Raw genomic sequence first — 12,866 nt, 5'->3', positions numbered from 1 at the left:
GCGCGAAACTCGGTGAAATTTATAAACCAGAACACTCCAGCTTCCTTTAGCGGTGTTCTCCAGGATTTATCTCAGTTTCTTCGATCATTTAAGTGGTGGTTTTGAATGCAATAGCGACTGTCGTTGTCGCAGACGATATATACAGGGTGTTCCAAAATTCCGGGGACCTAGAACTACTACGTATTTTTAGAATTACAATAAGTTTGTTGGACACAATTTACTTTTATACAAAAGTTCTTTGTTTGTCCGCTAGAGGACATCAAGCTTTAAAAAATAAACATTTTTTCAGATATTTTAAAACCCGTTATTCCGATTTCAATGAGATTTTGAGTGTCTATGTTTTGCTAAATGCTTTAACATTTGTCTTTCACAAAAAATTAAGAAAAAGTACGGGAAGGGTGAAAACTACCCCCACCCCTACATAGATTTTAGAATAAATATTTTCCAACTCCACCGACAATAGATTTTCTTTTCGTAAAGTGGTCCCTCTAGTATTTACTTCATTTTTTGTCTCTTGTAAAAAAACGCCAAATCGCATAGTTTTTAAGAAAAAAAATTGGATAATTTATTTAACATTTTGCGCTGGATGTATACCATGTTAGTAAGACCCATGATTACCTATGGAGCAGTTACTTGCTACACAAAACTAGAGCAACGTACAGCAAGGCAAAACATGTGCAAAGTACAGAGACTGACGTTCTTCTGCATCACAGGTGACATGAGAACATGCCCAACAGCAGCAATGGGGATCAACCTAGACCTAACACCACTGCACATTGTCATCTAACTACCTATAGACGAGACCTATTGATGATAATGCTTTTTATATGACTATACCATAACGTGGTATACTGATGCTTCCAAAACCAAAGCAGAGACAGGGATATGAGTATTTAGGCCGAAAACTAAATATTCCAAATCAATGAGCACCTACCACAGAATCCTTCAGGAAGAAATCTGCGCTAGAAATCTAAAGATGCATACAATTTATCTTAGATAGGAACTATCGAAAACAGGAAATAGACATCTTATCCGATAGTCAAGCAGCACTAAACGCGATCAACTCAGTAACTATCAATTCGAAGTTGGTCAAAGAAAGCTTCAAAAAGCTGAACAAATTAGGCAAAAAAAATAAAGTCCTCCTACTCTGTGTGCCCGTCCACCATGTAATAAAAGGCAATGAAAAAGCAAATGATCGAGCTAGAAAAGGAGCGAACACTCCACTAACTGGACCAGAACCGTTCTGTTTTCCAAGCGGAAACCAACTAACTGCGGAACAGAGGAACCTGGAGGACTCCATCCGTAACCTGGAATGGGAGTCCACCAAAGGTTTAAAACAATCGAAAAAGTGCGTCAGAACTTACGACCAAGATTTTTATTGATTTAAGTAAAAACAATCATCGTTTTGTCACGGGGTTTCTAACAGGACACTGTCTCCTCAACGAATACCTTAGTTGGCTGAAGCTGAGGAGCAACGGCGAATGCAGATTCTATGGGGAAAATGGGGAAACACCAGAACACCTTATCACTGAGTGCGCCGAGACAACGACCGTTTGTGCCATGAACTTTTATACGGCTGATTTCGAGGATGGAGAGCTGGCCTCTGTGATGCCGTCTAAGATACTGGCTTTTGTTAAAGCTCTGAGACTGTATGATGAGTTATAACTTGTTATAACTCAAGAAAGGGGAACACGCAGTAGATCTCTAGGGTTGCGGTGATTAACTGCCCTCCTAAACATACCACATTCTGAGTTTGCTACGTACTTTGTTCGGGAGGACTATTAGATATTAACATTTAATGTTTATTAACGATATATATATTATTTATTAACGATATACATATATTTCAATAATTTTTAATTCAATATTAGTATATATATAATTTTTAATTCAATAGAGTAATAAATATTCTTTATACTAGAACTTTTAAACTCATTCTCAGCGTCTGAAACATGAAATATAAAATTTTAAAGGGTTGTCTCGCGGTATTTGGCAGCCGAGATACTTTCGGAAATTTATTAGATCTGTTCATATCTGAACACGTCCTTTAAACAGCTTTTAAGCGTCTCGTTGCGAGATAAATTTTTCAATATCGCTCGGCAAAGAGTTTGCTGGAACAAAGTCAAAAGAACTTTGCAGCTTTTTATTGATACACGAAATGAAATTTCGAGAAATTGTACGGTGCGGAAAATGGCTTGACGAATGACAGCATCAAACAATCAATTGGATTTTAAAATGTTTGTTTTCATTGTTTTTGGCTTGGGATATTTAATACGCTTACTTTTAATTATAATTTACTAACTTTTAACTAACATTGTTTCCTAGTTTTATTCTATTTTTAAAAATAAGTAATTCATTTTAGTTCAAAACCCAACATATATAAAAGATACTTAATATACATTTTGCTTTGTTTTAAACCATTATATACAGGGTGTCCCAGAAATAAGTGCAAGTATTTTAAGGGGTGGTAGATCTCGATAAAAGGAACATATTTTCTCTTTATCCTTTTTCAAATAAGTCCAAAATAACGGAGATATTTTACTTTAAAAATTTCCAAAAAAATGATTTTTTTCTAAAATTATGAGAATCACTGGATCTTTTCTGGATTTTCTTTCTTGTAAATTTAATCTACTACCTATGTTGTCATATTATCAAGAAATTATTATTTTTAAATTAAAACTAAAAAAAATTCCAAAAAAATTTCCAAAAAATTGCGAATTTTAAAATTTTGTTTTTCGCGAAAAACCTCATAGGCGTGTTTCTGGGGTTGAACTATTCTACCATTTAAAATACTTGCACTTATTTCTGGGACACCCTGTATAAGCAAAATATTTTTTTTTTTATATTTAATGTTTTTCAAAATTTTTAACGGTTTCGCAGATATTCGCGGTTTTTTATTTCATATGGCATTTTCCACAGAAAAACAGCAGAGTTTTTAACTCTACATCTAATACAAATAATATACATTGTCTTCCATTTAAAAAAAAAATAAAGAAAAATTATTTTACATTCTAGAAAGTTTGGCGTAGAATTTTAAACATTCTGTATGATTTACGATTACCATATTTATAGCAAAGGAAGAACAGACCATGTAAAGTAATTACCTAATATAGTTTTGATTTCAGAACAGTTCTTGTATTTTTAATATTATTTTTAAAAAGGGCTGAAAATATATATATTTTTCATTTATTTATGTATACTAAAAATTTCAACTAATCAATCTGCATCGATCCACGTCCAAAAATCTTTCAATTCGAAAGAAGTGAAAAAAGCTCAATTTTGGCCGGGAAAATAACAAAGCTTTTTAGAAATTTAAAAAAAGCTAATAAATTTAAAAATTAAAAAAGCCTTTCTTTTTTTTTCTTCTTTTTTTTTAAGCTTTTTTATTTAGTATACACAGTTTTCCAAAAAATACATACAGAGAGAGAAAAAAAAAATAAAAACCGATTTTTTCACCACTTATCTGATAAATTAAAATCTACTTTAAATCAATAAATCTCTAAAACTACTGAACAAAAGTACATGCTATCTTATATCATTAAAAAGGGAAATAAAAGACCTTTCACATGAGGTATCACTCGGCTCCCCTTTCCATTTAAGAATTTAGAGGTGATACCTCCCCCGCCTTAGGGGTTGTAGGTGTGAAAGTAATTTTATGATATTTTCCCCTTGAAAACTAAATCGACGTGTCGCAGCGTTTTTCTAAATTTTAATTTTAAACGAGAAAAATGGGGTGGAATGTTTTCATTGGTCCACCCTGTATAATTGTATCCCCATAATACGACCGGTTTTCGCACTCGGTTACAATGTGCGCCACAGTCTGACAAGATCATCCTCAATCATACTGAGGCATCACTAGCTTTCCCTATTTATGCAGGAGGTCGGCACATCGGCCGTGGCCTATGCGTATAGTGTTGGCTGCTTTCCATATTTTGCGCGATGCCTCAAAGTCATTAGGTTTACAATTATTGATAGGAAGATTCATATGGATGTTGGGTGGTATGTACTCAGACCATATCTCGGTCCATTTTTTGTGAATTACTCCAAAATTACCATTCGGCAATTCCCGAGCAGTTTTAATTACGGTCGTCGGAACTTCAGTCTAAGCAGAGATGTAGCAGCCATATCCTCATGTATAGGATGGAGTCGGTTAGTTGATAAGTTGTTATATTCTCGGAGTAATGCGTCTTGTCTTCTTAAGTGTGGTGGCGCAATATAAAACAGCGTTGGGACCCAGTATGTTGGTGTAGACTTGATACAACCAGAAATAGTGCGCATAGTGTTGATAAGCTCTGTATCAAATTTGTGCACATACCTAGTATTTAGCCAGATGGGTGCATCATATTTTGCGGCGCTGTAAAAAATACATAGGGCTGATGTTTGAAGGCTTTCTGCTATCGCACCCCATGTCGTGCCACGTAGTTTTCAAATAATGATATTTCTCTTCCGGATTTTTGCTGCGGTGTTGGTCAGATGCTCCTTGTAGGACAATTTTCTTCATCCAGTGTGATCCTAAAGAATTTTACATTTGGGTTATGTCGAATAGCACCATTGAATGCTAGTTTAGTTTTTAGTTAGCTAGTTTACTTACTTACTTACTGACTGCCATTACTCGCTGACGAGTATTTGACACGCATCAGAAGAGGGTTTTCTTTAATAAGCTTTTCTGTGACTGAAAAGCCCGATATGTGATGTTATCTCTCTTCCGCACTCCGGACATTCAAAAATCTCATTACTTTGTTGCTTCTTTACTTTTTGGTTGTCGTTCTCCTCCACTGATGCTGCATACTTATCCTCTTTAAGTTTTCATGGAAAACATCCTTGTATCTTTTGAGTTGTCCACCTGATTTCCTCTTACCCTCGACAAGTTCACCGTAAAGAAGAGATTTCGGTAGGCGGTTTTCTTGCATCCTGCATACGTGGCAAGCCCATCTTAAGCGAGATTTAGTATTCATGACGTCAGCTTTCTCGCAACCTCCTTTTTCAAGGACTGGTACGTTTGAGACATGGTGGTACCATTTAATTTAATTAGCTAGTTTATTATTCAGGTAGATGCAGGTACTTTCTGTTTTGCTGGGATTTGGTGTTAGTTTCCTATTATTCTCCATTTGCTGTAAAAATCGCATAAGATCTCTAATTCGTTGGTTAGGATCTGTTTCGTAGATTTTATTACTCACTGCCAAAGTAGACTTAGGTAGATCTTAGGTATAATTGGATTCCTTATTGAAGTTACTAAATATACCGTAAGGTGTTACTCCATTGCCATTATAAACCAAAAAAATATAAGCCACTTTTCCTTACCGTCCAGATTTCTACTAAAAAAAGGATACTCAATACTATTGTTTTCTGAACCAATATGTTAGCAGGCAATATTTTTAATCAACTCCAGCGCAGCTTTCGATATACGTCTTTCCCCGCCCCCTTTTAGAAAACTGTCAAACGAGCGACAATTTTTACCAAACAGGCGATTTCACTGCAAATTCGATAAATTTCGATGGAGCTTTGTGTCTGGCGAGCGCCGCTTCCTATTTACTTTGACAACGCCGGCAGCCGATGTGGCCCATAACTCTTAAGAGCAGACGCTGAACTTAATGGAATGTTGCGCACGCGACAGCCGGCATTAACCGGAGGATTGTGGAAAAAACGTGTTTCGTACCCGATTACATTCTGTGTAAATTGACATCCAATTTCGCACTCCTTGTCGATATGTGGGTAATTCTTGGGAAATAGTCTGGGTATTTCGTCGCTGAAAGACAAATCTAAGTAGTAACATTTTTTTTATTTCTATTAGTCCAATTTGACCGTTGTTGTAAAACAAATCCTTCCTTTCAAAAGTTCCTCGCACACCTAGCAAATTTTTTGTTTTTTAGTTAAAAAACATAATTTGTTGATATTATGGCCACATAGGTAGTTAGGTAGTAGATTTTAATTTACAAGAAAGAAAATCCAGAAAAGATGCAGTGGTTCTCAAAATTTTAGCAAAACATTTTTTTTTAAATTTTTAAAGTAAAATAATTCGGTTATTTTGGATTTATTTGAAAACCGATAAAGAGGAAATATGTTTCTTTTATCGAGATCTGCCAGCCCTGAAAATATTTGCACATATTTAAGACTCACCCTGTATTATCTCATCCGATCTTCAAGCCGCCTTAAAAGCGATCATCTCAGTAACCCTCAATTCAAAGTTGGTCAAAAAATGCCTAGAGAATCTGAACAAATTAAGCAAAGGAAATATTTTATTATTATATATTTTCTTTTTTAAGTCCTATAATATTTATATGTAAAGTCCTCCTATTTTGAGCACCAAATCACCAAGGTATAGAAGTTTATAAATGCTGCTTCCCAAGTGGAAACCAACTTAATGGAGAACTGAAGAACCTGAACGACTCCATCCGTAGCCTAAAATGGTAATCCTCCAACGATCTAAGGCACTGAACAAAATTTCTCAGAATTTACGACCGAGAAAAATCAAAGTTTTTCCTTGAATTAGGTAAGAACAATCTTTGGATTGTCACGGAGTTTTAACAGGACACTGCCTCCTCAATGAATATCTCAGTACATTGAAGCTAAGAGACAACGGCAAATGCAGATTCTGTGTGTACCAAATTCAAATTGAGATTATTCTGTTCCTCAAGAAGTGTAAAATCAAAGGCATCTAACTAAAAGGAAGACACAACAATCCATTTATAAAACACCATTTGTTCACCATCATACATTTTTTGATACTTTTATACCAGTTAAAAAGAGATGGGGCGTAAACGTAACAACGCTGCTGAGCTTGATGTGCATTTCTGAATTTTCGGTCTATAAGTGACGTGCTGTTTTTTTTATCAACAATGATAAAAAGTACTTTTAATTTAAATTTTGATTTATAATGTATAATGTAATGTAATATAATAAATATTTTTTTTATTATACTAATAGTAACTCAGAACCGATGATGAACCTTCACATACTATGTAAAGTCCATAAAAATCATATTAGTATAATTTATACCTAACAATTATTTTTGGTAATATCCTACTTACAACTTAAATTAGGTACACCAATGTTAAAGCTAAAATATAAGTAACATCACTTACGGCCCAAATATCAATTTGGGACTACAATACTTGACAATACCATCTTAGATATTTAAAAATGCTTTAAACAGTTCTTTTGCAAAGAAAAATATTAAACATTACTTGAAAAACGCAAAACTTCATAGACATACATACATACAGCCATTACTCGCTGACGAGTATTCGACACACATCAGAAGATGGTCACGCAAGGCGTTTTCTTTCATGAGCTTTTCTGTGACTGAAACGTAGAAAACACGCAGTCTTCACAGACAACACGCAGCAACACTGTTAAATATAATCTGATTGAATCCATCAAAAGTCGGCGTCACTTTTACTATTCATAGTAAAAACATTGTAAAAACTATAGAAACCAAACAGTTCTCCTGAAGCAGCGTTGTCACAACTTCCGTAAAAAAATTATTTAATTCAATTAGAAAACAATTTCAAAAGTATAACATATGTATTTTAATTAAAATGATACATATATAGTCATATCAAATAAACTTTTAGTCACATAATTAAGCTTGACCGGCACAGCGTTGCCCACTTTTACATATTTTCTTTTAATCAAAATATTTTGGTAAACAAAAATAAATTAATTATAAATATACAAACAATTATTATTTACATCAACAAAACTCACCTCCTTAACAGCACTTAGCGTACATAAAGGGCTATTACTACCGCTGTCCCGTTCAAAATATTGTAATAAAGTTGCGATGAGTTTTTCACGGCTATTAAGCTATCTTGTACACTTCGCACTAAAAGAGGTTCTCAAAAGAACGACTGTTCGACTGCAAGGCCTGCTAGTAAATATTTTTAAGCTTAAAGTGTCACAACACAATTAATTTAAACCAAAAACTCGTAATACAAAACTAAAATGTCGAAACGAATGATAATGTCAGAAAATAAATAAATAAATGTGGCAACTCGACATTTTTCACAGCAGAGCTACCAACTGAATCTCCAGCGCGAAATTTAAATTCCAGTGAGTCAGCCCGGCGACGAATATATTGCCATGTTTAGCAACAATGAATTTAAAAATTGCGCCGTCCATCGCTTACGTAAGTAAAAATTTAATTGGTATCAAATATATATTTAGTACGCCGCGCCGTTTCAATCTTTAAAAACCGTTAATAACAATAATAGCTTACTTCGTTTTCAAAAAAAAATCCGTAATCTTACGCAATCCGCAGAAATTTGTCATCATCAACATCATTAAAAAGAAATTAAGAGAAATGTATAATCTCTTAATATTTTATTGTTATATTCTTCTAGATTTATTTTAGGAAATAATTAAATATACCAAATATTTCTGTTATATCTAACTGAATTCAACAAAATTTCTGTCATACCTATCTATATATTCTATAATATCTAGAAACTCCAATCTATACCCGCCGTGGCTTTGTTTGGAGCAGTCTAATGGCATTACTGTTATCTTTATAGTTTTAGTTCATAAAGTGCAAAGAAAAGTTTGTTGAGTCAATGCGGAATAGATATAAACTTTGTTGTCATTTCGGCGACTGATTTACGGAGATGACAAGTGCATTTATATGAAGAGACTAGAAACTTTACAACATTGTTTATAAAAGAGATGAATTTGAATTCTGCCAAAAGAATAAAATGGTACATTTTGTTAAAATATACAGTAAAATTAATGTTTTATTGAAGTAATTGAACTTAACAACACCACCACTGACGTCGTAAAAAGGAGCTTAAATTGTCAGTGGCTAGAACTGTTTATTATGCACTTTTTGAGTCGCACCTCAGATATGCTCTTCCATTCTGGGGTACGTGTTGTGCGGCTCAATTTGACCGCATTTTTAAGCTCCAGAATGGAGTTGTTCGATATTCACTGGGACTAAACAGCAGAACTCATTGCCAGGACTTTTTTAAAAAATTAAAAATAATAACTTTTTCTTCCTTATTTACATTTGAATCCATTTGCCTTATACGTAAGCATGTATCAGCTTCTCAAGAAAGGCCGTCTCACACTTATCCACTCAGGAACGCGGACCAAGATCTTTATCTACCTACCCCACGCTCAGAGTTAGTTAAAAGTTCAATATTATACAACTCGAAAAAAATGCACAATCACCTGTCATTTGAAATCAAATCCATAACATCATTGTCTTCATTTCGCAAAGCATTGAAATTTTATTTACTAGACAAGACTTTCGACGCCGTAAATAGCTTATATTTTGATAATCGAATTTGATCTTCTAAACACTGGTCTAATATTTGCTATTACTTTATTTACTACTAGTGTGTACCCGCGACTTCGTTCGCGTCGAATTAATCATTTGTAATGATGATGATCAAGCAAAGCAAGAATTTCCATTAACATACAAACTAAGATAAAATTTTCTTACATTTATGTCAGCATGAGAAAAAACAATATGGCGATATTATTATATAACTTGGTATAATATTTGAGGGATAGTTTCATCTCGTTGGAATTTGACTTTCGAAAAATCCGTTTGCCAAAAATAAGCTTTTTACGTCAAGCAGTTTAAGCAGAATCGTGATTAATCAATTACCCAACTTTTTGGAACACCCTGTATGATTTTTTAAAAAAATTCAAAATATGTAAAAAATCAATTATGCGTGTCCAAGTGTTTTCCCGAAAGGCTCGCCGTATTTAAAAAACAAATATTGTAATATTTGTGGGTCGTTTTCACCCGCTTGGAATTTGAAATTCGAAAACCCCCTCTTTATCGAACCTCTACACCCCACAGTCAATCCGTTTGCCAAAAATCAGCTTTAAACGTCAAGCAGTTTAAGTAGAATCGTGATTCTCAATGGTTATATTTTATGAAACACCCTGTATAAATTTTTAAAAAACCTTAAAATATGTAAAACAACAAAATAAAATATACATGTTTAAGAGTTTTTCCGAAAAACTCACCGGTTTTTAAATAAAAAATATTCTAATATTTGAGGGGTGGTTTCACCCCCTTAGAATTCGAGTTTCGAAAAATCCCTTCTTATCGAACCTCTACACCCTAAAGTCAATCCGTTTTCCAAAAATCAGCTTTTTACGTCAAGCGCTTTAAGCAGGATCGTGATTAATCAATGACCAATTAATCAATTTTTCGAAACACCCTGTATACATTTTTAAAAAATCTTAAAATATGTAAAAAAAGAAAATAAAATATACGTGTTTAAGCGTTTTTTCGGAAACTTGACCGTTTTTTAAATAAAAAATATTCTAATATTTGAGGGGCGGTTTCACCCCCTTAGAATTCGAGTTTCGAAAAATCCCTTCTTATCGAACCTCTACACCCTAAAGTCAATCCGTTTTCCAAAAATCAGCTTTTTACGTCAAGCGCTTTAAGCAGGATCGTGATTAATCAATGACCAGATTTTTCGAAACACCCTGTATACATTTTTAAAAATCTGAAAATATGTAAAAAAAGAAAATAAAATATACGTGTTTCAGCGTTTTTTCGGAAACTTGACCGTTTTTTAAATAAAAAATATTGTAATATTCCACCCCCCTTTTTACCCTCTTAGGGGATGAATTTTTAAAAATCCTTTCTTATCTTACGTAAACATCATAAAAGGAACCCCTGTGCAAAATTTCAGCTTTCTAGGGTCAAGGGTTTGGTCTGGGCGTTGATGAGTCAGTATCAGTCAGGACAGTCAGATTTATATATATAGATAAACTTACTAAATATTTTTGAATCTTATTTTTATTTTTTTTATTCTTTGACATTGTAAACATTTATAAATGTTTATTTTAAACAATAAGACTGACAATTTTTTATTATTTGTATACTTGTTTTGTATTCTCTTTTGTTTCTTTACTTTATCGTTGTCTACAAATTGTAAAATTTTTTGACAATAAAGGCATTTATTTATTTATAAAATCATTTAAGTATTTTACTATCTCAAATAATAATAAACTAACGCTTACCTGTACTTGACAAACTATTTCTGCGTACGGCCAGCAATTTTTTAAGGAAGGTAGGATTGCAAACGGAGTGACACATAATCCCATCGCCAAATCATTGCAAGCCAGAGATGTCAAAAGGTATCGAGGCTGAAAATAAATAACTCTAATAAATATACGTTTGATCGTGGTAGATAATGATAAACTATGAAATAATAGATATTTACGAGACAAGTGAGTTAACAGCATCATTAAGATACGCGTGTGAAAGTTGCACAACGTGAGCAACAAACAATGAGTTGTGTAAGTATCATAAAGGAGTTAACTCGCGTGTATTGTACAATATTTTATCTACGTCTAACTATAAAAACACACAATGCATTTTAAAAATTATTGTACTTAACTATATACCTATCCTAAAAATCAATTACCTTAATACCTTTGTTCAAATAACACCATGCATGGCAATGTCAATATGACAGTAAATAATATTGATGTCACTAGTTTAAAAAATGAGCGATTTGGAAACTGAACTCTCTCTAACATTGAAGAAGAGGCATTCAGAGCCATTTCTGGATTGCTTCCAGCAAGATCGAAACAGAAGTATGAATATACATACTGTAAGTATGAACTATGGTACACCGGGAAAAAGTACATAACTATCGACATGAAAAGGTACTCATAACATATTTTTCCAATTTAGTGCAAAATGAATGTTTTACAAAATAGTTTTTTCTCTTTGGTAGTCATCTAAACCAGGAGTGCGGTAATGAAAACGCGTGAGTTAAGAAGCTCTTAACTCACTCGAAATGCGTGAGTTAAGAGCTTCTTAACTCACTGACGTAGATAAAATATCTTCTTGAACCGATATTTTGTTTAATTTTGATGTTTACACATTTTGTTAAGATGTATCACTGACCGCTATCAAGTGTGAACTGATCTAAATTCTAAAATTACTGAACTTAATACTATCCCAAGTAGCATTTTTGGGCACATTTTAAAGGAGAGTGACTGTTATTACATTTATTCCTAAAACCAAATCATCTCTGTAATGCGTATAATAAATAATTATAAAATTCCATAAGAAACATATCTGTATTTGTATTCACCATATTATATGTCAATCTTTCTGCTTTTTTAATTATACTCTAAAAACTTGAAGAATACTTAAATTCTTAAGTCTTCCCCATTTTGCAAAAAAACTGCAGAACAAAATCCAACCAATAAAGTAAGGTTGTGTTCTCATATTTGACAGAATATCAAATAAATTATGGAAACTTTTCAGACACAAAACGGGTACAAACCATTTGTAAATGTAAGCGACGTCTGTTTCTTAAAAGTTTAGAAAAATTTGTGACACTAACCCCCGGTGTTTTTAGGTACAGATAGCGCGTTATAATCCGCCAGATATATTTTATTTGATGGATAGCAGAAAAACGTGTATCTTCACCTATAGATAGCAATATCTATTAGAGATAAAATAACATTATCCCTCAGATATCTATTTAGGACCTGAACTGCTAAATAACGCTTTATTTGTCGGATAAAAATATGAAGCATGAGCAAAGGCATGAGGAGATATTGATTTTATTTAACAAAATTGCTTAACATAACCTAAGACATTGTTGCTATTGAAGATTTCGTTTATTCCAATAAATTCGATTTTAGATTATTTGTATTACCATGTTAGAACGTATGGGGTATAAACACCAATAAACACATTGAAATGGTACAAAAAGTACTATTGTTGCTAGTGCCGGACTTTATAAGGAGTGTTACAAAATAAAGAGAGCCTCTGTTATAGCATCAGAACGAAGAGAATGCATTAAGTCAGGATAATAGTGATAAAACAGCAATTTATAAATTAGTTTATTTAAATCCTTTCAATTATAAACCATTACGTA

The 12,866-nt window shown here is 33.2% G+C and overlaps 1 protein-coding gene across 1 annotated transcript in view; it reads right to left on the bottom strand.

Annotated features, from left to right (window-relative positions):
- Positions 1 to 12,866, bottom strand: part of LOC115879196 — a 240,595-nt gene that overhangs the window by 188,723 nt on the left and 39,006 nt on the right. The window contains exon 3 of the mRNA XM_030895887.1: positions 10,987 to 11,112. Coding sequence (XP_030751747.1) covers positions 10,987 to 11,112 — 126 coding nt within the window. The remainder of the gene's footprint in view (positions 1 to 10,986; positions 11,113 to 12,866) is intronic.

The sequence above is a fragment of the Sitophilus oryzae genome, unplaced genomic scaffold, assembly GCF_002938485.1.
Source record: "Sitophilus oryzae breed Bouriz unplaced genomic scaffold, Soryzae_2.0 scaffold_1576_pilon_pilon, whole genome shotgun sequence".
NCBI lineage: Eukaryota > Metazoa > Arthropoda > Insecta > Coleoptera > Curculionidae > Sitophilus > Sitophilus oryzae.
The sequence above is the reverse complement of the archived record's forward strand: the minus strand, read 5'-3'. Positions and strand labels throughout refer to the sequence as shown.